Source organism: Heptranchias perlo, chromosome 7, assembly GCF_035084215.1.
Source record: "Heptranchias perlo isolate sHepPer1 chromosome 7, sHepPer1.hap1, whole genome shotgun sequence".
Taxonomy (NCBI): domain Eukaryota; kingdom Metazoa; phylum Chordata; class Chondrichthyes; order Hexanchiformes; family Hexanchidae; genus Heptranchias; species Heptranchias perlo.
Window position 1 is genome coordinate 34,940,877 of NC_090331.1, and position 25,566 is coordinate 34,966,442.

General features: G+C 42.6%; 1 protein-coding gene across 1 annotated transcript in view; it reads left to right on the forward strand.

Moving 5' to 3' along the window:
* Nucleotides 1-415: 415 nt before the first annotated feature.
* marco (macrophage receptor with collagenous structure) overlaps nt 416-25,566 on the forward strand; it is a 33,721-nt gene continuing 8,570 nt past the window's right edge. Inside the window, exons 1-10 of the mRNA XM_067988164.1 lie at nt 416-572; nt 2,464-2,811; nt 2,978-3,013; nt 4,289-4,378; nt 12,040-12,144; nt 12,235-12,279; nt 15,136-15,225; nt 15,334-15,396; nt 15,912-15,947; nt 16,057-16,128. Of these exons, the coding sequence (XP_067844265.1) occupies nt 416-572; nt 2,464-2,811; nt 2,978-3,013; nt 4,289-4,378; nt 12,040-12,144; nt 12,235-12,279; nt 15,136-15,225; nt 15,334-15,396; nt 15,912-15,947; nt 16,057-16,128 (1,042 nt within the window). The remainder of the gene's footprint in view (nt 573-2,463; nt 2,812-2,977; nt 3,014-4,288; nt 4,379-12,039; nt 12,145-12,234; nt 12,280-15,135; nt 15,226-15,333; nt 15,397-15,911; nt 15,948-16,056; nt 16,129-25,566) is intronic.

Consider the following 25,566-nt stretch of genomic DNA (forward strand, 5'->3'; position numbering starts at 1 on the left):
CCTGCAAATTGTGAATTAAGCTAATATTTTGATTTGATTTAGGATTGTGTGATAAGAGAAGTGATATCTCCAATTTTCCAATTTATATTTCAGTGATCCAACATGTCATATGTATTTGAGGACTCTGTTCATAAACAAGTTAAGACTAACAATTATATTTTATTTCATAAGGTCTGATTAAGTGTCATAATTAATGCTCATGATTTGAATATTTTTTCTCATTTTTACTAGCACCTTTTTTAGTAAATTAATTCAACTTTTACTTTAAATCAACATTTAGAATTTGATTTAGAACAGGTCTTTGCAGGTCTTTGGTGTTCGGTAAAAATATATTATTATACACTAGAAGTACAAAATTCACTTTGCACATCTGACTACTATTATATTCAAGTGCTGGTAGGCATTTACCAGATACATGCTTGGTGCAAGAATATGGTTTGAAACAAGCATAATCAAGTATACCGACTTGCATAGTGCCAAAAACATTTTAGCAAGAGGGCAAATGTTGAAGGGTGGGGGCATGATTCAGCAACTCTGTGAAAACAAGGTCAGCTTGACAAAGCTAGAATTATGTAGGCATAATAAATCATGAGAAGCCTTTTCCTAGATGGATAGCATTGAAAAGATGTTATGGACGTAGACTTGGTGGAACCATGCAAAGTCGAATATGAGGGGGCAGTACTCAGATAAAAGGTTCCTGCACATTTCTAAGTGGAACAAACAGTTTACACAGCAGAGATAAAGAATGAAGTAATCACGCTATGTGAGTACAGCTCATCCCAAGTTGTTTAACATAGAGTCAGCATGGGAATGAGATGATTTACAATCAGGAGATAAGGACAGAGATGCTTATGTGCGGAACAATGCAGCCAAATAGTATAAAAATAGGACATGCTCCCTCCCAAAAGTTAGAGCTCTCGAGAGGACAGTCCGAAGTCCATTACCCAGGCAACCCACAGAGGTCAGATCTGATCAATCTGAGTCCGCGGGCAAACCAGGTTGTATTAATTGCTTGACATTTAATGTGATCTGATGACAGTTGTATTATAACAATAATACTGTTGTAAGTCAATCTATTAAAGTGTGTTGTTTAAGAACCACTTGGGCCAGAATCAAGCAGGAGTTATTGTTGAAGGATTAACAACCCTTTGTGGCGAGACAGTAACGGAAATATCCGCTATCACTTGGAACTGAAATAGTGAAGAAAGCACTTTTTCTTTACAGGAGCTGATGAAACATTTAGCATCATATAAAAAGCTTTAAATTATACTCTGCAATATTATCATGGAAAAATAGATTTTTATTAACTGTTTTGATGGGTATACTAACTATTTATTTTAAATGGATGAGTTAAAATAACAAAAGATTTTGTTAGCAGGCATAGATGCTGTTCTGGATCACAAGTTAACATTTCTACCAAGGAAAGAAAGAAAGATTTGCATTCATCTAGCGCCTTTCACAACCTTAGGACACCCCAAAGTGCTTTACAGCCAATTAAGTACTTTTGAAGTGTAGCCATTGTTGTAATGTAGAAATCATGATAGCCAAACTGCACACAGCAAGGTCCCACAAACAGCAATGTGATAATGACCACATGATCTGTTTTCAGATGTTGGTTGAGGGATAAATATTAGCCAGGACACCGGTGAGAACTCCCCTGCTCTTCTTTGATATAGTGCCTTGTGATCTTTAATGTCCACCTGAGGGGGCAGACAGGACCTTGTTTTAATATTACATTTGAAAGGCACTTCTGACAGTGCAGCATTCCCCGAGTACTGCACTGGAGTGTCAGCCTAGATTTTGTGCTCAAGTCTCTGGAGTGGGGCTTGAACCCACAACCTTCTGACTCAGAGACAAGAAGGCTACCATTGATCCACAGTTGATGTGTGAAGGAATCAAATGGAAGTTGATTCCAGAGGGATTGATTACCATTTGAATGGGAGCCTACCAACACGGGACCATCTTGAAATTTAGCCTCCACTGTCCAGACCTTTTGTGATCACCTTTGAAGTGGCAGGGTGGCACTTTGATTTTCCAGTGGCCAGTAGAGTGGGAACCCCTGTTGCAAAGCTGCAGGCACAGGTATCCACCTCTATTATTTAATGAACCCATCTCTAGGATTTAGGACAGGGTCACTACCAAGTGAAAGCAGCAAGTAAAAGTTCCACCCCACTACAACTGTGGCAGTGTAATAGTACTGTGGACTTTTTACATTGTTATATTTAATACATCTACACTTCTATTAAATTTCAGTTTCTTGAAATATATAGAGACATAAATAGAATGAGGAAAAAAAATCAAGAGTTTTATCACTCATTGGAATACACAAGAGGTTGTGATTATTTCAGTTGTTTTAATGTATCTTAACACATGTTGATAGAATGTATCACCACTGGGATATTACTTTAGGATAAAATTGTAACCACGCTTTTTACATAGATCTCTAATTTGCTTCTCCTCTAGTTTGCACTCTACAGAAAGACACAGATGAACTTAATGATGTAGAAGAAAGATTTTCTGCACTAAAGTTGTTTCTGGAAAAAACAGAACACCCTACTTTCACGTACTATGAAGATGCAAATACGTCCAGTCAATTAGATGAATTTTCAAATGGGAAACCATCTACCGAAAGCTTAATTTTCATCAAAGGCTTTAAAAATATATGGCAACAGTTAAAGATCATTCATTCATCCATTAAGGATAAAGAAGACTGTGGGAAGAAAATAAATAAAATGGAAGAAGACCTATGGAAAATTAACATGAGTAACAATAAACTGATACTGCAAATACATAATCACTCATTCACAAGAGGTACAGTATTTGAATAGTTTTCATTGAATTGCTATAATCATTGCATTTCCCCATTTTCTATACATTTTAAAAGAAAGACTACATATGTTTTTGTTTTCTGGTTCATGCTTTGATAAACTGATAGTCATTCTGCATTTAATAAAGACTTTTGTATTCCATAATTTAGGCCCACCAGGTCCTAAAGGCAGCAAAGGAGAACTAGGTAGGTAATAGCTGAAAAAAATCTGATATTCTTTTTGTTTGATATTTTAAAATTGTTTTAAAAACAGTCAAAAAATGATTAACTATAACAGATTGAATATACTTACCAGTGCACTTTAAATTAGTGGCTGCCATTTAACAATGCTGGACACTCATTTTACATTGTCCTTTAGAAATAAGGGCAATTCTAACCCTGCCCACCCGTTGGAAACTGGCAGGCAGGCAGTTAAAATTACCCGTGGTATTTACCCGCTGGGATTCTGCTGTTTTATCACAGGTTCCAATTTTAACCAGCTTGTGGGCAGGTGGGAATGTCTGCTGGCAACTGGTGGGGTCCTTCTTCAAATATGCAGATTGGGCTCCATTGACATCACACAATGACGGCCGCCCGAGTTAAAATCAGGATTAATGTCTTGCACAATAGAATGTTGCGAAATGATATGTTTCCAATCAAAATGAATATTTAAAAAAACGTTCCCCTATTTAGGGAGGATGCTTCTGATGCTGCTGGCACCCAGCCCCAGAAACAACACCGTGGCATGAAATGGGTGGCATTCTCTTAGGACAGAAATCCTGCCCATTTACCTCTATCATCCAACTGATTTATGGCCTTACAACAGGCAGCCAGCAGCAGAAAATCTAGGTATCTATGTTCAGACGCACATAAAAAATGGTCACTTAGCTGTCAGCACCCTGAAACTGCACTCAAACAGCAGGCAGTGTTGTAGAAGAAGAAAGAAAGAAAGAACATGCATTTATATTGCGCCTTTCACAACCTCAGGATGTCCCAAAGTGCTTTACAGCCAATTAAGTACTTTTGAAGTGTAGTCACTGTTGTAATGTAGGAAATGCAACAGCTAATTTTGCACACTGCAAGGTCCCTCAAACAACAATATGATACCAGGAGAATACAACTACTCTTCTTCGAAATTGTGCCTTGGGATCTTTTACATCTACCTGAGAGGGAAGACTCTTGGTTTAATGTCTCATTCAAAAGATGGCACCCCCAATCGTACAATGCTCCCTCATTACTGCACTGAAGTGTCAGCCTAGATTTTCTGCTCAAGCCTCTGGAGTAGGATTTGAATCCACAATCTCTGACTCAGAGGCGAGATCGCTATCACTAAGCAACGGCTGACAACAAGGGAAGAAAGAGAGAAAAATATCAGATTTAAAATAAAATAAAGTTTCATAATGTTTCATAGACACCACAATGGAAATTATTAAAGTGATCTGCATCAATTCTACTTATTATTAATATTCAATGTTTATTTAGGAGACCGTGGCAATAATGGATTTCCCGGTTCCAAAGGAGATAGAGGGCTGCAAGGGAATCAAGGAAGGATGGGTGAAAAAGGAGGTCAAGGTAAGTAACAAACATCTGTATTTTTCTTCTTTTCATGCATTCATTCCTTCCTCTCGTTAGGTTGTCGCTTGGTTGTGTATCAGTTATCAACCAAAAATGTGGACAGATGCACTTGAAGTGCTGCAACATACAAGGCTACGAACCAAGAGCTGGAAAGTGGGATTAGGCTGGATAGCTCTTTCTCGGCCTGCACAAACACAATGGACCAAATGGCCTTCTTCCGTGCTGTAAATTTCAATGATTCTATGACCTGACTGCCATTGCCATTCTTAAATTGGCACTGTGAGGTGCATAAGATCAGCTCATGATTTCAATGGTTCTAATTATCCCTCTCTCCTCTGTGAAAACATGTTTTTTTTAATCCGTTCATGGGATGTGGGCGTCACTGGCAAGGCCAGCATTTATTGCACATCCCGAATTGCCCTTAAGAAGGTGGTGGTGAGCTGCCTTCTTGAACTGCTGCAGTCCGTGTGGTGACTGTTCTCCCACAGTGCTGTTAGGTAGGGAGTTCCAGGATTTTGACCCAGCAACGATGAAGGAACGGCAATATATTTCCAAGTTGGGATGGTGTATGACTTGCAGGGGAACGTGTGGGTGGTGTTGTTCACATGTGCCTGCCGACCTTGTCCGTCTAGGTGGTAGAGGTCGCGGGTTTGGGAGGTGCTGTCGAAGAAGCCTTGGCGAGTTGCTGCAGTGCATCCTGTGGATGGTACACACTGCAGCCACAGTGCGCCGGTGGTGAAGGAAGTGAATGTTTCAGGTGGTGGATGGGGTGCCAATCAAGCAGGCAGCTTTGTCCTGGATGGTGTCGAGCTTCTTGAGTGTTGTTGGAGCTGCACTCATCCAGGCAAGTGGAGAGTATTCCATCACACTCCTGACTTGTGCCTTGTAGATGGTGGAAAGGCTTTGGGGAGTCAGGAGGTGAGTCACTCGACACAGAATATGCAGCCTCTGACCTGCTCGTGTCGCCACAGTATTTATGTGGCTGGTCCAGTTAAGTTTCTGGTTAATGGTGACCCCCAGGATGTTGATGGTGTGAGTTTCGGCAATGGTAATGCGGATGAATGTCAAGGGGAGGTGGTTAGACTCTCTCTTGTTGGAGATGGTCATTGTCTGGCACTTGTCTGGCACGAATGTTACTTGCCACTTATGAGCCCATGCCTGGATGTTGTCCAGGTCTTGCTGCATGCGGGCACGGACTGCTTCTTTATCTGAGGGGTTGCGAATGGCACTGAACACTGTGCAATCATCAGCGAACATCCCCATTTCTGACCTTATGATGGAGGGAAGGTCATTGATGAAGCAGCTGAAGATGGTTGGGCCTAGGAAACTGCCTTGAAGAACTCCTGCAGCAATGTCCTGGGGCTGAGATGATTGACCGCCAACAACCACTACCATCTTCCTTTGTGCTAGGTATGACTCCAGCCACTGGAGAGTTTTCCCCCTGATTCCCATTTAGCTTCTGCTAGGCACATCTGCTAACGTAGCCAAAGTTAGAAAGCCAGCAGATAGGTAATTATAAACTTGCCACTTCAAAGTGAACTAAAAACAAATACAAATATCAATCCTTAGAGTGCCAGCGAAGAAGAGACAGATTTCACCAACCAGAGAACTCTTTAAATAGTAGCACTTTCAGTTTACCCCTCGAAACAAAACATCAATAGATGACCTGATCATGCCTATAAAATGATCACATAAATCTTTCAAGTGCTTAACCTTGAAATGCTAAAATTCTAACTTTCAGGGCCCGATATTAGGAGGGAGGCAGCTTGCCACCGGGGTTCGACTGGGCGCGTGGGTAACGCGCCCAGTGCAATCAGTGTACTCCGCATGCGATCGCAGCCTAATTGAAGGTACTTACGCGTGCTTCTGGGTTTCCCGTTGCAGACCTGCGCAGCGGGCGCACTGCGCACCCGCATCATAGACTGTCAGCAGGAGAAGCCCTATTTAAAGGGGCAGTCCTCCAATGCTCCTCCTTCAGCAAAGAACCAAAATTATAGCATGGAGCAGGCCAGAGGCAAGGCTGCTCCAAGGTTTACTGACTCCTCACTCCAGGTGCTGCTCGATGGGGTGAGGAGTAGGAGGGAAACGGTTTTCCCATCAGATGGGAGGAAGTGGCCTGCCTCTGCCACCAAGAAGGCCTGGCTCAAGGTAGCAGAGGAGGTCAGCAGCAGCAATGTCGCCCGAACCTGGGTCCAGTGCAGGAAGCGCTTTAATGACCTAACCAGGTCAGCCAAGGTGAGTATACTTACGCATTCTCCCACACTCTGTCTTCCATATCACCTCCACCACCACACAACTCCTTCTGCACTGCCACCTGTAAGATTCTCAAAATTCACAGATCCCCCAAAACTCGGAGAAAAACCCTAAAAAAACCCTGAGTATGGGAAAACTTTGGCCATTGACTATAAACCTAAAATGGAAGGATAGTTGAGAGGTCACCAGATGAAATCAACAAAACACACACTGTGGAGCTTCAGACATGTCTCTGTTTTAATGCAAAACGGACAGCAGGGGGTCGACAATCACTCCCATTGAAAGAGGTAACTTTTCCAGACATGGTGGGACCATGCTTTTGTTTTAAAGCAAAACCAACAACACCTAGGACGTTGGATACAAAAGGAAGCCTTATGTGACAAGCTCTAAATCAGAATTAAAACAATGACACATTGGGAGAAGCAATTTGCAATATGATTGGGACCATCAAAAGGCCATCAAAGAACTTTGTAAGAACTGTTTTAACAGACCATTGTAAGAGAGACATCGACAAGGCGAAAGCTCTCTCTCTCAGTCTTGCTGGCTGTGGTGGGCTGCTTGTCTTGGATCTGCCTGTGTCTGGAAAGAAGAGCAGTTTCCAGCAGACAACAAGGAAAGCAGTTGGACAGGGAAGGACAGCAGTTCTAGAAGCAGGCCGACACACAAGAAGAAACCAGAGCAACAGTCCCAGTGACCATCAGACACCTCGCGGCAACAAGGGCCTTACGAAACAACCAACCGAATATTACCACCAACCAACCGGGTAATATTGAGCCACCGCGACCAAAGAAAACCAACTCGGGAGAAAACCGAAGATCCGCAAAGTTTCCACTCTACAATCTATTTCTGACTTACCTCTGGGTGAATTACTGTCAAAGATTCGTTTGGTGAGCATTATCTCTGGTCCTTTAGAGTCCAACCTAACTAGTACAATGGGATTGGGAGGGGTGAGGTATCTTTCTACTGTAATTTCCCTCGCGTGTACTGAAGTGTTCCCCATTTTATTAGAGTGTTAAGATTGTTGTGTTGTATTTCCTCTCTTGAATAAAGGTCAAAGTTTCTTACACCAAAATCAGTTGTCTGCTACACTTTGTCACAACCCCCAAATAAGTCCAAGGTCTAGAACCCAGGGAGTGGGAGCGATTCGGACCGCTCAGAAGTCAGAGGTGAAGCTGACACACACCACCTCCCCCTACACACCTCAACGCTCTTGCATCACTCCTCACATCCACTCAACCATCATCCTCACCTTGCCTGCACTTACTGCCCCAGTTCCCATTCGAACACTACCATGCAACCCAATCCTCATACAATCTCATGGCTATGTCTCACACGCACCCTCCCATGCATCTCCCTCACGGTCACCCCCACCCACACCAATGCATGCAGCGGGTGACTATGCAACCATCACTCAATCATGCCTCTCTGTGTTTTGCCTTGATAGGAGAAGAGATGCCAGAATGCCCGGGGGAGGGCAAGGACCGGAGGGGGCCCGCCACACCAGGTGGTCCTAACGGACGCGGAGCAGCAGGCAATAGAAATAAGCCGCACGCTGGAGTGCCTGTCTGTGGCGGACGCCGAGACTGGAAGCACACAAGCGGCTGGTGACAGAAATCTAACTCTCAGCACTCATGATAGCGAATGATCTTAACATCACTTGGCATCTACAGCACTTCAGCATCTGTTCACATGCTTAATATTGATTTCCGTTCACTTGCAGGGCCATCTGCAACTACCGTGACTGCGGAGGGCGATTCCTCAGAGGACCTGCCGGCCTCTGAGGGTCCATCGTCACATCTGAACCAGCCATCCACCAGCAAAGATACAAACACCTCGGTGGGTCCCCGTCCTCTGTTAGTTGGGGTTGCACATGGTGAGTCACCACGCACATGTGAGCACGAGCAGACCCTGGTGGCAGGGGCAGCCGTGGAGAGTCCGCGTCAGTGGGAGCACTCTTCTCCAGGCTCTGCTCAGCTGGACCCACATGCTGAACCCTGGGGGCCAGCCGTGAAAAGGAGAGTCTTCGAGGGCCAGCAGCACATTGCCGAGGTACTGGAATAGTTGCCACGCGCATTCTCCACAATCCCGCAGAGAATGGAGGAGTCCAACTCCTGCATGAGTGGAATACTGTCACAGGGATGTGAAGGCACCTCTGAGATAGTGTCATGGGTAGGTGTGGGAATGTCTGCGATGGAGGAAAGGCTAGCCTCTATTGAGCTTCAAGCACGGCTCAACAATGAGTCCATTCAGGCCCGGACAACGGCCGTTCAGATTCAGGGTGAGCAACATTCTGCCGCCTTAAACAGGCTGACAGATACATTACAACTGGTCTTCCAAGGCTTCACACAAGTCCTCCAAACTGTCGTCCAGCAGGGTGGAAGGATTGATGTGGGCCTGGCCCAGGAGAGGGATGATGGTGAAAGGGGACATGGAAGTGGGGACGCCGCTCAAAGCGCTTCCACGTCTCACCCTTGCCCCCCTCTCAACCAGTACCCGCAATGCTGCCTCCTCTCCAGGTGCTTGAGTCTGCCCCTGCACAGGTGCTGGTGGAGCAGTCTTTGGAGGGGCCCTCACGGCCACCAAAACCCAGAGGGCGTCTGCGCAAAGCATCTCATTGGTCCGGGCATGGACAAGAGCAACCTGCCACTACCTCTGCTGAAGCCATACAGTTAGCACCACGTAGGGGTTCCTGTAAACGTAAGCCTAAGTTTTTGTGAGCACAAAGGAGATGCACAAGGGTGTATGACAGAATGTCATGTTTTTCATTTAGTTTTGTTTGTTTTGCCAACCACATTAAAATTTGTTATCACCACTACTGCCACGTCTTTGCAAATCTTGTCTACTTTGTGCAATAATTCCCTTTCCTGAGGATTACCATGAAGACCCACACCTGATGCCACCCATTGTGTCACTGAGAGTGGGTGTAGGTGTATTTGCAGGGCTCTTTTGTGCAGACGACTGAGAGACGCCGGCGATGTCCCCGGTGGCACCCTGGAAGGATCCGGAGGAGAAGTTGTTGAGGGCAGTGGTGACTTTGACAGCGACAGGTAAGAAAATGGTGCCCGGGCCAGCCAGGAGCAGCTCGGCATCAAGGAGGCTGCAGATGTCCACGACTACATGTCGAGTGACTCTGAGCCTCCGTGTGCACTGCTCCTCAGAGAGGTCCAGGAAGCCGAGCCTCAGTCTGTAGACCCTGTGGCGAGGGTAGTGCCTTCTGCGACGCATCTCTCTCTGCGGTTGCCCTCCCTCCTGCTGTGCAGGTGGATGTGTCGCAGCACTGTGTTGTGGAGCTCCACGTGTCAGAGGTGGACAGCGTGGCTGGCGATGCTGGTGATGCTGTTTGTCCTCCATGAGGTCATGACTGCAGCTATGGCAGCCCCCATCCACAAGATGTATGTTTGAAGGGGTCCGCAAGGTAGGTTAATGTGTCTGTACACCGGAGTTGAGGTTCCAAGTTGGTGAATTTTAGTGTTAGGAGGAGGGTGGTGCAGGCCAAACTTTGTCCAAAGTGACAGAGTGGCCTCCTGCAATGAGTGAGAGTCTCCCCCCGACCTGTCAAATGGACCTTTGCAGCTGCCACAGGCTGGTGGCTGCAACATGTCAGTTTCAACTGGGAGTTTTCCCCCAGTACGCGAAACACGCTCTATTGAGATGAAAATCCCACCCCTTCTAAAATATCCTCCCAATCAGGTCTGCAAACGACCTGAACTGTCTAATTAATTGGTTTAAATGGGATCCCGCCAGCTTTAATTGCTGGTGGGAGTCCCGAATGCTGGGGCTGCGCGCGCATCTAAGCGCGTCATTGGGGAACCCGGAAGTGGGCGTGTTGGAGCCGGGCTCTCGACCCACCCTGGGAATTCCAATTTTAGCAGCCCCCGCCCCGCCACGACCGCACCCACTCGGCCACCCAAAAATCGACCCCTTAAAGTCAGTTTTCAGCCTAACAGAGGAAAATTTCTAATGCCACGGATCCCTACTCTGGAATGGATGGTGGACCCCCAAATGCCCCAAGAAAGCAGTTCAGTGTGGGGACCTCTTTTGCTTTCCATTTATATGGATGATTTGGACATAGGAACAAGAGGATTGATATCAAAGATTGGTGATGATACCAAATTAAGGAGCACGGTAAGAGATTACAGGAGGACATGGATAGGCTAGCAGAGTGGGCAAATAGGCAAATGCATGGGAATTATTAAATAATACATTTTGGGTAAAAGAAGAATGAGAAATATGATTTAAATTCTGAGATTCATAACTAAGTGGATGAACATAGAAATCTAGGAATGCAGATACATCAATTTTTTTATCGTGGAAGAGCTGGTAGATAAGGCATAAAACTTACTTTTAATCAGAATTGCTATGATCGCTGTTACTGATTAGTCCATTGATTCACACATATAGGGGAGGGGGGAATGTCAACTTTGGACTGCCCGTTTTTCACCTGAAAAATGGGAAAGTGGCAGAGGGGAATCGGATGGGTATCTAGTGCACTCATTTGCCCACCTGAATCAATTTTCAGACAGGCCTTTAAACGGGCAACCAGCAATCCCACCCAAAACAGGCAGGAGGCTGTTTTAATATGCAAATCAGGGTCCTGCACCTGTTGGAGGATCCCAATTGCAATTTTGATGGAGAAATAGGCGGAGCATGCATGACGCAAGATAGTCCCACTTTCTCCAGATGTTGAGATGTCTAAAGGAGAATTTGAGAGAAATTGAGAGGCTTAAAGAAATCGCTAGAGGTCTTTTTCAAAAGGTACTTTATTGTTTTTTTTAAAAAACGTTTTGTCGGGCCAGGAGGAACAGGATGCTCCTCCAGACCCCATGAAAGTCTTCCAGCCTGCTGCCAGCCTGTTCTCATCAACCTGGCATCCGTTTCCCACCATCAACCGATCTTCCCTGCCAGCTGGCTGCATACTACAGTCAGCCAATTTCCCTCCACTGCGAGCTGCACTGCATCATTTGGGACCCGCCGCTTGCTGGAATCAATCAGCAGAGATTCAGCTTTACTGGAAAAGTGCACTTGGGGGAATTAGGAAAAAAAAATGTATTCAGCCTGACCTAGCATATTGTAACTATTGAACATTTACTGATCAGAAATAACAAATATTTTTAATAATCTGTATGTTCTTCACAGGAATTTGGCATCGTAAAAATGAATGGAAGAAAGTCTCAATAATGATTTTTAAAAATTCTTCCTAAGCAGAATTTATCTGGATATGCTATTAAGTTGCATCAATTTGTGGTCCATATTTTAGCAATTAGGGGCACAGATTTTTTTCTATGCAGTCGGTGTATTGAAATCGTAAATCCAATATTTATAAGAAAGAATCTTCCCCTTCAATCTTCCCATCACTGTACTGATTCAAATTTTTGGTCTTATTTTGGGTCTACAAACATATGTAGGTATAAATGGATTAAAAGGTGATAAAGGCAGACAAGGAGAAACTGGACCAGCAGGGCCTGTTGGCTTTACAAGCAAGGGCGAGAAGGGTGACCCTGGAAAAGATGGTAAGCTTTGAGCATATGAATAACTTAATTTTATAAATCAGATGTGAATATTTTCTTAAATTAAAATTTTTAATATGTTTAATATTTTAGGATCCATGGGTCCTTCTGGAATGAATGGTCAACATGGAGTAAAGGGTAACGTTATGAAATTAAATTATATTGGTCACTTCTTGTGTGAAGAACATCCTGACCTCAGCCCGAAATGTGCATTTCGCTAGTTTGAACCTTGAACTATTGTCACAGTTGATTTTGAAGTCATTGACATGTGTGAATTAATCTTTTCTTTCATGGAAGACTCATACCTACTGGAATTGGGTGGGGTAATATTCGGTTTCTCAGTCGAACTGGAGTGCTTATCTGCTCATACTGTATTCCAGGAAAAAGTGTTTAGTTATATGGGCTATCGATTATTGTGTACAGAGATACATTCCAGAATGGACAGGTCCTTGAAGAGTGCCAAAAATTTCTTGATGTACAAAAACAAAAATAGATCCTCCCATTCCTTTAAACTATAGTCCAACTTTGGGATTAATTGCTAGGCAATAAAAAGGATAATGCCTAGGTTGGTATATTCAGATATGTGAGACCATCAGCTGCAAAATCATATAACACCTATGTAATCATTCCACTGATGCTGTGTTAGTTTTTCAAATATATATTCCCCCTTTTTCCAATGGTACATCTGCCTCTTATTTTTCAGTTCTGTAGGAGGGTCCACACCCAGAATGTAAACTCACTGCCCTCTCCACAGATGTTAACTGACCTGTGCATTTCCAGCATTTTCTGTTTTTGTTTTAGATTCCCAGCATCTGCAGTATTTTGCTTTTTGACCTATGGCACTTGTTTTGTAATGCAGTTCATACCTGACACTGGGGAACTGCTCATACTTATCATAGAATAAATACTTGAAAAGATAAAGAAACTGGTTCCTACTTTCAGCACTAAAAATATTCTAACTTCAGGATAATTGCAGAAGACCCGCTTACTTTTGATTTGTTTCTAACCTTGACATGCATTAGTGGGAGGAACATCCAAGGGTCTGCCTTACAGAGACAAATTTGACCAGGTTAATCTCTTCTGCCTCTCTTAGTTCTGTTACAAACTGAAATCCTAGCAGAAATCAAACAAAATACATTGGTCATCAATATGGCTAAATTAAAACATCTAGTAGCATTATGCACTGATTTTTTTTTTATTGATTACAAAGCTCAAACAGTAGACTGATCTTTGTTAACAATTGAGAACAGTTTTTGCTGGAGCTAACGTCAAAAAAATCATATTCCTCACCACTAAGACATTTAAGCCTAGAATTAACTGCTGGAGATATTAACAGATTCCCAACATGTTCTCTGTCCACTGTTTTAAGAAAGGCTTCAACTCATTTATTTTAAATGGATTAACAATACAACTAAAAAAGCCAATGGAAGAATGACATGCAAACACATTAAGCATTCATCCACTAATAGTGGAATAGCCCATCAATTTGTCTATTTTAATGGGCCATTCATGACTTAAAGTATCTGTAGTTTAATAGTTCTTTTTTTTTACTGCTATGAAGTAAATTATCCTCAGTTAATTACACAAATTGAGTAGCCTTGAAATACATGTCTCGCCATCTCTTTAACAAGAAAAGGAATTGCATTTGTGTGGCACCTTTCGTGACCTCAGGACATCCCAAAGTGCTTTATAGCCAATGAAGTTTTTTCTTGAAGTGTAGTCACAGTAGCAATTTAGGGAAACAAAGGCCCCGATTTTAACTGACTCCACCTGGTGGAAACCAGGTTGGGGGCGTGGGCTGGCAGTTAAAATAAGGATAGTTAGTTACCCTCTCCGATCCCGCTGCCTTCCCGCCATGTCCCAATCTTAACCTAATCCTTTGAGCAAGCAAGTGGGACACTTTAAATATGGACCTGATCTGCAATTTTAGTTGAAGACCTAAACGGGGGAGTGGTTAACAGCTTCCTCAACAGGCCAATCCTGTCGGAAACCAGATCTTAGGCCAGAAGACTCCCATAAGGTAAAATTTAAAGTTTTATTTTTAGGTTTCCTTTTGGGCCAGGAGGGGCAGAAGTGCTCCTCTGAGCCTCACAAGGAAGCATAGGGTCTCCTTTGTGCCAGGCTACCCCTTCCCGATAACGCCCAGACCCCCTCCCCCACACACTGACTGCCGGGTTTCGACTAAACAGTTATATTCAAATTACCACAGAGGAATATAATATGAATGAATGATAAAGTTGTTTTTTATTTTGTATTTTATTTTTCATCATTCTGTTTGAGAATCATTTGCAGTTGTGCCTTTAGCCTCCCAGGTCCCACTCTCTTCTAGTCCCTCCCAAAACCCCATTGCCTCTCTACTTCCTACCCTCCCCTCTAAGACCCTCCTTATGATTCACCTCTTTGACCAAACTTTTATCCATTTTCATTTGATTATCCTCTGTAAAGCAGCACCACCTCAATTTCAACAGCCATCAAACAGGGGGTCGGTGCTGACCTGCTCCATCACATACCTGTAGACTTTTGCCTGCACCTTGGATTTCTCTGTTTTCCTCTTATTTTTGCCAGTTTCTTCTTAGTACTTCTCCTTGAGCCTTGGAAAACTCTTAATACTTGCAGAAATTTTGTCCCCCTTTTTTTGATACTTCCTTTTAATTATTCCCTTGTCTTTAAATTTTACTTCCATGCAATTCACTTCCCTCGAGTTGTGCTCCTTACACCCATCCTAATCTGCACCTGCTGATGAGCTGATCTCAGAAATTGGGTGCTTCCATTCAGGTCTAATTTACAACCAATAGTGGAAACTCTAGGCTGCTGTTTAGGCGCACAGATGAAGAGTGGCTACTCGGTGAAGTACTGGAGGGCTGCTGATACCCAGGTGACCATGCCCAGCACGTCATCACTTGCATGAAAAGAGGTGCAATTTATTTGGGGGTGGAATTCTCTTTTCATACAATCAAAACAAAATTAAAAGAACATATTTTTCTTATTTTTCAGGTAGTCCAGGAGTAAAAGGGAATGTGGGTCCTCAAGGATTGCATGGTCAGAAAGGGAACGATGGAGACAAAGGGTTGAAAGGAGACTTTGGTAGGCCTGGAATAGCAGGTGAATAGTTAGAAGACAACCATTTAAAATTACCGATTAAAAATAGTAATGCAATTTTCAAAATATACATCTGTATCTGTTTTCTCTAAGGACCACAAGGGATCCCAGGCTTATCAGGTCCAAAAGGAGATAAAGGAGATAAAGGTGATCAAGGTACAGTTCTTGGACATTTCCAAAATATAACTTGCATACATCACTTTAGAATTAATATATGAATAATGTCTTCTCAATTTTGGATTCTTACTTACTGTAACTACATTCATTCTTTATAAATAATGTAATCTTGATTTCTTTGTTTATGTTAAAATGATATTTTTGTTACTAAAAGATAAACTGTCATAAAATAGTCATATGCTGCAGCTAATTCTGATTGGCTGATTGTAACAAACATTCTTAATATTAATAATTATAGCAAAAAACACTTATTTATTAATTTATCATGCAAGTGCAGTGCTTATAGCTTAATTTCTGGCAGATAAATTATTTGTTTTATTGTTATTTTCAGAATGTGATTTTAAAAGCAATTATCATTTGATCCAGCCATTTCCTGTAAAATACCTGACCAATAAAAAACTATTGGCAACACAAATTTTGTCTTTAGAATTGTCTTTGCCTTTTGTAATTAATGTTGTAATGTTTATACAATTGATATTTTTCTTAAAATTTAGGAATACCAGGTTTAAGAGGACTAAAGGGTTTCCCAGGTAACAACTAAAATCTGTTGGTTTGCTGTTTCTAATTGGCTTTAGAGAATATTCATTTTTGTCCGTTTCCTAATAACTTTTCAAGTTAAAATGCAATCTAATTATACAGGACGAAACGGTCAAAAAGGAAGGAAGGGGGAACCAGGTATGCAAGGTCAAAAAGGTGCACCAGCAGAAAAAGGTGAGATTTTTGTTACCATTGTGTAAAATTGCACATTTCAATTGAAAAAGTTTTAGCCCAACTAAAACAACTGAATGTAAGCCTTTAGATTGTATTATGAGTACCTCAGTGTCGTATCTACTTGGTGAATGGCTGAAACTGCCTATTTTATGACATATATACCATCTGTGGCAGATGTGACATCTCCTTGAAAGAGACAACCATCTTATCTGTGCTTACTCCACCTATGGCCCTATTGCTGAGAATTCCCTCAACAAGTCCATTGATCTGTGTGACTGCAAATTTGGGGCAACATTGAGGTCTGTAACGCCTTGGCTCAAGTTTTTCTCAATTTGATCCTCCAGCACATTGAAGCTAGTCAAGAAAGCCAATTGTTGATTGGAGCCCAATGCCTCTTTAGTGACAGCATGAGCAGTCACAAGAGATTCTCTCACTTTACTTAAGACCTGTGATACTAGACGTTCCAATATGGGGAGTTGCCACATGCTTAATGGTAGACTATAGTCCAGAAAGCCTTCCTGTATGTCCAACATATCAAGTCAAAAATAACCTGCTCTCTGGTCACCAATTTGGCTTTAGACCAGATGGGTTAACTTTGGTCCAGAAATGGAATGAACCTCTGAATATTCATCACAAAGTTAGAATGACAGTAGCCTTCAGCATTTCCAGATTCTCTGGTTGGATATGGAATCCAGTCTCTTTAAAGAAAATTGTCCATTTGTGTAATATCTGATAGTCTGCTGAACTACATATGTGACTTACTTAAAGATACTAACACTGGATCATAATAAATGGATGGTTATCTTCCTATTCCAACATCCACATAGATGTCCCTTAGGAAACCTGCTTGGCTCAACACTGCATTATGCCTTGTCAATGACCTGGTCCATGTTGTTAGAAACTATATTGCTGACAACACTGCCCTCTTCAGAGAAGCTAATGTTTCCACTTTAAATACATTGTAGTCAGATATTTGCAGAATTCAAAAGTGTATGGAGCCACAGTAAGGGTGATCCCACGATTTTGGTGCTCCCAGTAGGGAGCAGTGCTCACAAGAAGCACATCTCTGAAAATTACAGGGTGCAGCCCATAACTTTCTGTCTATTAATGAACTAAAATCATGTACTGTGTTCCCACTATTTCCCAAGAATCACATTGTGTCAGCGCCTGTCCCTACTGGGAGTGCAAAATACCCCCACAATGTTTTATGTTAAATGCTGAGAAAGCCAGGTTTACGCTTCTGTCAAGAAATATTAACAGTGATATTGCCCAACTGTTGCTGCTCCATGTGTTTAAAACTCTTTTCAGTTACAACATTCACCTCTTTAGCTTGGTTATTGTTGTGTTCCTCCCTTGGCTAATAGTAATGGAAGGATTTGTAGGCTGATTAACAGTCTGACAGGCTGCAACAAGAACACTTTTTTCATAACCATAACCATCTTTATACCAGCTGCCAGGGTGATTAGTCCCATATAGAGAGAGGTTTATGGGCTCCCACAACTCATACAATAACAGGGGGCCACCTACACCCACCAGTACCCTGTTGGATGTCTCCACTCACCAGGGCTGTCTGAAGCAGGATTATGAGCCCTGCTTCTTCTGACTCAGAAGCAGGAATGCTACCACTAAGCCAAAGGCTCACTCCTTTTAATTTGGTAATATCATCTGATATGTACTGAAGAAAACAACTGGTAAAGATGGCTAGAGCATTTGATAAAATTGGAGAATCCCCAAGAAAGTTCAATTCTACCTGTCACAGCTGCAACTTCAGAATACATCTGCCCATTAATGGAACAATGTAGTCCCATTTGGCAGATCACAGAGAAAACTCATCTGTTGTCCCGAGGATCAGTACAATCTAAAATCGTGGGAGTCATTGGGGTTGATAATAATAGCCTACTCCTTGCCTGTGTCTACCTTCCCCCACAGCAGAGATATGCGGCTGGATCTTTCAAAGGATTACATGTTAAGACTTTAGCATTAGTACAAAAGCTGCTGGAAGTGTACCAGATTTTCATGTTTTTGACAAGACACCAAAAACTGCAGCTACAGCTCAACGTTCTCTATTATAACAGTGATTACACTTCAAAAGTACTTCATTGGCTGTACAGTCTGCCAAATGGGACTACATTGTTCCATTAATGGACAGATAGATTCTGAAGTTGCAGACTGTGACAAGAGTAACTCACCTCCTGACTTCCCAAAGTCTTTCCACCATCTACAAGGCACAAGTCAGGTGTGTGATGGAATACTCTTCACTTGCCTGGATGAGTGCAGCTCCGACAACACACAAGAAGCTCAACACCATCCAGGACAATGCAGCCAGCTTGGTTGGCACCCCATCCACTACCTTAAACATTCACTCTCTCCACCACCAGTGCATGTGGCTGCATTGTGTACCATCTACAAGATGCACTGCAGCAACTCATCCAAGGCTTCTTCGACAGCACCTCCCAAACCCCAGAAGAACAAGGGCAGCAGGTGCTTGGGAATACCACCACCTGCACGTTCCCCTCCAAGTCTCACACCATCCTGACGTGGAAATATATTGCCGTTCCTTCATCGTCGTTGGGTCAAAATCCTGGAACTCCCTACCTAACTGCACTGTGGGAGAACCTTCACCACACAGACTGCAGCAGTTCAAGAAGGCGGCTCACCACCACCTTCTCAAGGGCAATTAGGGATGGACAATAAATGCTGGCCTCGCCAGTGACGCCCACATCCCATGAATTAATATATTTTTTTAAAAACTGCACTTTGGGATGTCCTGATGTCATGAAAGGCACTATATAAATGCAAGTCTTTCTTTATATAAATCCAAGGTATCTGCCCAGAACACCAGTGTCAAATCTTTGTATACATCACTGGTGTCTGGCAAACAGCCACCCAAGTGGGATCATCACCTAACACTCCATTCCTTGTATTCAGAAGTTCAAATGCAGACATTTGCTCATGTAGTCATACTACAGCATGCATTAAGTGGTTGGAAATCTCTGATGACCGTGGGTTCCTTGTACAGTTTTTCTACATTTTTCCATGTTCACAGTTACTGCCAGCGTTAAGGTTGTAAGACATTTGTTCTTCTGACTGTTGTCTCTGGCTAATATCCTTTGTTATACCATTTAAAATACAAACTTATTTAAATAACAAGAGATTTAAATTTTGATATTACAAATCCCAGAAACAGATTTGTTTTTTTAGCCTGAAATCAGCAACCTCCACCATTGACGGGGCATTCTGAGACTGTGTTCGTAATGAATTTTAAGTCAGTTGCTGAGAATTTTAGCAGCAGAAGTACAGATGGTGAGTCACTGGGTGATCCATATAATCGTATAAAGGGCTAGAGTATCAAAAGCAGCAAACACTGTGACATGTAATATTCAGTTCTGTTTTGCCTTAACTCTAGTAAGCTTTAAATGCACAATTTAACAATAATCGTGTGTTACGCAGAGTGCAGATATGTGCCGTTGATGTATAAAAGAGAACTAAGGCTACACTTATACTGCACTACCTCTCTGAGATTGGTAATCCCCATTACAATCTGCTACCAGGACGCATCTCTATGCAAGCATGCTTATGTGGATGTGCAGAACTCTGCTCCAGACTGGTAAATTTTTTAAGTTTGAGAGTGTGGCAGGAACATATGCTTTCTCAAAACACCAAAAATAAATTCTGCTGCAAGTTTATGAAATTCCCAAGAGTTTCAGTGGGCCACCTCAGTACCCTACAAATCTGGCTTAACACTGAAATTATACTTCATCTGGAAGTTCGGTAATTATTTTCAGTTGACCGCTTCCACTTTTGGGGTTACATAGTGTTTGAGTGGATGTATGAGTCTGGAGGGAGGAGGAATCTAAAGCGTATAGTTTGGTGTAATTTTCAGCTAGGTAGGTGTCTCTTGTGTATGATTTCATGAGTAGGCTGACAGGGCAGAGAGGAAATGGAGGAGAGAGGCAAAGAGGAATCGAAACAGAGAAGTGCAAATTCAAGAGGCTAAGGCCTGGATTTTCCTCCTCCTACTGGAATTGAGTCAAAGCAGGACTTCTTCCCTGCAGCCTGACTCCGCCATAACCCCATTCCATTTTCCTGGTTCAGGATCAATTACATGTGCAGGGCGGACTCCAAGCAGTATCTTCGCTCTGCAGAAGGAGCCCATTATTGCAACACCAGAAATGGACTGAGCAATGTTAAAGAGAGCTGGAACCCTCTAATCAGTGATGGCTGAAATTTGGAAAGGCTTTGCTGGAGTTCAGGATCAGTGTTTCAGCAATCTGCACGGTATAGGAGATCGAGAGGTGGGCCTTTCTTACCTGCCAGCCAGTTTTCCAGCCTGTTGCTACCACACTTCCCCTAGCTGCCTCCGTTCTTCTGGGCTTCCTGAACATTGGTGATACAGGGTGGGACGAACGGAAATCCCAAGCCCTCCGTGCACCCCCCCCCCCCCACCGCCCCCCGAAGGGCAATGGACAAATGCATGATATCCATATCAGTGGACAGGGATGGAGTGACAGAAAGGAATGTAGATCAATTTTAGGGGCAAGGATTCTGCAGCAGGCCTCCCTGCCCCAATTTCTTTGGGACAGTAAAACAGTGGATTCCTGGAGGAAAATCTAAGTCTAAGAAACAAAAGCAGAAAGACAGAAAACCACCAAGAAAGAGAAGCAAAGGAAGAAGAGAATAAAAACAAGAAGTGAAAAACATGTTGCGAGTTGTGTATGGACACAAGGAAATATAATGGAAAATCATAGTTAAAAAAGATAGTAATATGAGGAAAAGGCAGAACTTTATCTGGAAACAGTTTTACACTGATAAATGTCTGTGACATATGATATGACAAGCCCATATAATTCTTATATCGTAGTGATATGTTAGTGCTGTGGTATGTCAGAGTAAGTGACATGTCAATATTGTGACATGTTAGAGTCAGGTGTTATGACAGTGACAGATGCTGTGGCATCCTAAAGCAGAGTTATGTCATGTCAGGTAACATTAGTGACAGGTGCTAGATGAACAGATTGTCACAACCCAGTTTGGTTCATTTAGCAGTGTTACTGTCTAGCAGTGACTTTATAACGACTTTTCTCAAGAGTGAAATTAATCTAGTAATGCACTTGTATGGTATGATAATGGCCCAAAATCTGGTCAACGAACGGCGCCCGCTGTTAGTTAGACTTGGTCCTTGCCCATTTAATCTACATGATATTTTGCGCCGCAAATTGCTGGAAGTGCAAGGTGGGACGGGTGCAGCACCCTCTACAGGGCATCTGGGATCTGAGTGAACAGGGCAAGCAATGGTGTACCTCCTTAACCAATCAGATTGAAGGATTGTGAAATTAACAGTGGAAGGACTGAGACAAAAGTGTAAGTTAGAGTGGTGAATTTAATGCCCAATCAGGTACAGAGAGGGAAAGAAAGATTGGATTAAGAGAGAGAGAAAAAAAAAGAAACAGAAAGAAAACATAAAAGAAAATTTTAAATTTAAAAAAAATCTCCAATGACAATAAAAACCTGAAGGAATGAGACTCTTGTAATAGTTAATTTTTAATGCCAGAGAGGTTGACTGACAGTAATTAACACTTATCACGTCATTAAAAGTGTACTTAGACTTGAAATGACTTGACTTAACTTTCTATGGTGAGTTTAGTTCATATCTACCTTGCAAATACAGCAACTTCACGCTGTTCAATGTATTTCATTAGTGAGGCAGACGGTCAGATGCTGTTTTTGCAAAGCTAATGGCAGAGCAGCGCATCTCGGACAGAAACTTTTGGATTTTCGCATTTAACTGCGGATCTGTCCTTCGCCTGAAGTTGCTGTACGATTTGCTCATAAATAACAGTGAACGCCATTAGCCTCACCGTTATTTTGACAGCAAATTCTGGGCCATTATATTTAGTCCCTGGGCTTGAATGTTGAAAACGCGAAGAAGAGAACAAAAACAAAATCAACAAAGTTATGTTTTGTATCTAGGACACATCTGTAGCATCATACCTATAAGTCTGGCCTCCGAGATGTCACACTTCCAAAGCATCACACATTCATAGGGCAGAAAATCATGATTGGCTTAAATAACAATTTACCTGTTAAGTTACTGATCAAATATTTAAGTAAATGTGAACAAATTAAAAGGAGGAAAAATATTAATGAGGAATAACCAGCACAAAACTGAGCAACCAAATTCCTCATTTTTTCAAAGCCACCATTCATGAAACAGCAAGTACCACAAAACTGAACAATCAAATCAGTCAAATGATCTCTTCACGCTATTTTCAGCTGCCATTTTTCTTTCAGATCAATGTATGCAGCTAAAAATCCCATTGGCTGAAAATTCATGGCCCTTCCTGTTATAATCTGGCAGAAGTGCAGTGGAAGGGCTGTGAATCAAGCTTTTTGTAAGGGGGTTGATGGGGACCTCAGCATTCCCAGACTATCATAGGGATCCTCAGCCTCTTGGGCACCCAAGATACACCCCAGGTGAAAAGAGCACCTACTAAGGCCCCTGAAATTGGTCATTCAATGTTGAAAATCCTGCCAGAAGTTTTCTCCACATACATCTGACCTTCTTACTGCGATTTCTGGTGGGTGTAGGCAGATTCTGTGTGTATGGGAGTGTCACATTATGGGAATTGTTTTCCACCCTGCTTCAGTGGAACTAAAATATCCAGCAATTATTTTTTATTCTTTCACGGGATGTGGGCATCGCTGGCAAGGCCAGCATTTATTGCCCATCCCTAATTGCCCTTGAGAAGGTGGTGGTGAGCCACCTTCTTGAACCGCTGCAGTCTGTGTGGTGAAGGTTCTCCCACAGTGCTGTTATAAGGAATCTTACAACACCAGGTAATAGTCCAACAGTTTTATTTGAAAATCGCAAGCTTTCGGAGGCTTTCTCCTTCGTCAGGTGACGAAGGAGAAAGCCTGACTCACCTGACGAAGGAGAAAGCCTCCGAAAGCTTGTGATTTTCAAATAAAACTGTTGGACTATAACCTGGTGTTGTAATATTCCTTACATTTGTCCACCCCAGTCCATCACCGGCATCTCCACAACAGTATGGAGTTCCAGGATTTTGACCCAGTGATGATATTATGATAACCAAGCAGAAACATTTACAAATAGAAACTGTGACACATGAATGGCAAAAAAACAATGAAAATAAACAAATTTAATTTTACCAGCACTTTAAGACGTAAAATAAAATTTCTGAACGAATGGCATTGGTTGGAATGAGGTTTTTTCCAATTTGTGTCACCTGAGGGAAAGTGATTTGTGGAATAAAAGAAAGAACGAAAGAACGTCCAGTTATATATTACCTTTCATGGCCTTAGGATGTCTCAAAGCGCTTCACAGCCAATAAAGTGCTTTTGAATTGTAGTCACTGTTGAAATGTAGGGAAACACATCGGACAATTTGTGCAGAGAACAATGTTTATAAGACTTTTTGGTGCTGACATTGGACTTTGCAGCCACAGTCACTCAGACAGTCAGGCCTGGACTATGATGAATGACCATGGACAGTGGAAAAAAAATTCTTAAGCAGTGATAGACAAACGACAGCTTCAGCAAGAACTACAAATCCGCCATGAATAGTAAGCAGCAAGAAACATCTTGTAATCATGCAAATAAAGTGGCTGACAACCACTGACAAAATGATGGTCAAGGAAACAGATTAGAACCATTCTTGGTAGATATGAGGGGAAATTTATCTGCTGCTATGATCATTCCCGCTGGTGCAATTTGGGTGCAGAGGTACTGGGAAATCTGGTGGCATGTGACTGGGTGGGGAACTTGCAGGTGATGATGCTCCAATAAAGGTTTTGCTTTTGTCCTTCTCAGTGGTAGAGGTTGTAGGGCTGGCAGGTACTATAGAATGGTTACAGCACAGGAGGCCATTCAGCTCATCGAGCCCATGCCGGCTCTTCACAAGAGCAATCCAGTTAGTCCCGTTCCCTTGCTCTTTCCCCGTAGCCCTGCAAATTTTTTCCCTTCAAGTATTTATCCAATTCCTTTTGAAAGCCATGATTAAATCTACTTCCACCACCCTTTAAGGCAGCGCTTTCCAGATCATAACTACTCACTGTGTAAAAAAGTTTTTCCTCATGTCGCCTTTGGTTTTTTTGCCAATCACCTTAAATCTGCGTCCTCTGGTTCTTGACCCTTCTGCCAATGGGAACAGTTTCTCTTTATTTACTTTTTCTAAACCCTTCATGATTTTGAACACTTCTATCAAATCTCCTCTTAACCTTCTTTGATCTAAGGAGAACAACCCCAGCTTCTCCAGTCTATCCACGTAACTTTTTTTATTCATTCATGGGATGTGGGCATTGCTGGCAATGCCAGCATTTATTGCCCATCCCTAATTGCCCTTGAGAAGGTATTGGTGATCTGCCTTCTTGAACTACTGCAGTCCATCTGGTGAAGGTTCTCCCACAGTGCTGTTAGGTAGAGAGTTCCAGGATTTTGACCCAGCGACGATGAAGGAACGGCAATATATTTCCAAGTCAGGATGGTGTGTGACTTGGAGGGGAACGTGCAGATGGTAGTGTTCCCATGCGCCTGCTGAAGTCCCTCATCCCTGGGACCATTCCAGTAAGTCTTTTCTGCACCCTGTCTAAGGCCTTCACATCCTTCCTAAAGTTCCAGAATTGGGCACAATACTCCAGCTGTGGCCGAACCAGTGTTTTATAAAGGTTCAACATAACTTGCTTGCTTTTGTACTCTATGCCTCTATTTATAAAGTCCAAGATCCCGTATGATTTTTAAACCGCTTTCTCAACCTGTCCTGCCACCTTCAAAGATTTGTGCACATATACCCCTAGGTCTCTCTGTTCCTGCACCCCCTTTAGTATTGTACCATTTAGTTTATATTGCCTTTCCTCGTTCTTCCTTCCAAAATGTATCACCTTGCACTTCTCTGAATTAATTTTCATCTGCCATGTGTCTGCTAATTGCATCAGCCTGTCTGTGTCCTCTTGAAGTTTATTACTATCCTCCTCACTGTTCACTACACTTCCAAGTTTTGCGTCATCTGCAAATTTTGAAATTGTGCCCGATACACCCAAGTCCAAGTCATTAGTATATATCAAAAAAAGCAGTGGTCCGAGTACTGACCCCTGGGGAACACCACTGTATACCTTCCTCCAGTCCGAAAAACAACCGTTTACCACTACTCTCTGTTTCCTGTCACTTAGCCGCTTTTGTATCCATGCTGCCACTGACACTGGTAGTAATCTTGGTGTGTTGCTGTAATGCATCCTGTAAGTAGTGCATACTGCAGCAAAAGTGCATTAGTGGTAGTGAGGGTTGATATTCAGTACATGGCAGGGCTCCAATCAGGTTGACTGCTCTGTCCTAGATGGTGTTGAGCTTCTTGAGTGTTGTATCAGTTGCACCCATCCAGGTGAGTGGTGAGTATTTCATTACACTCCTGATTTTAGCCTAGTA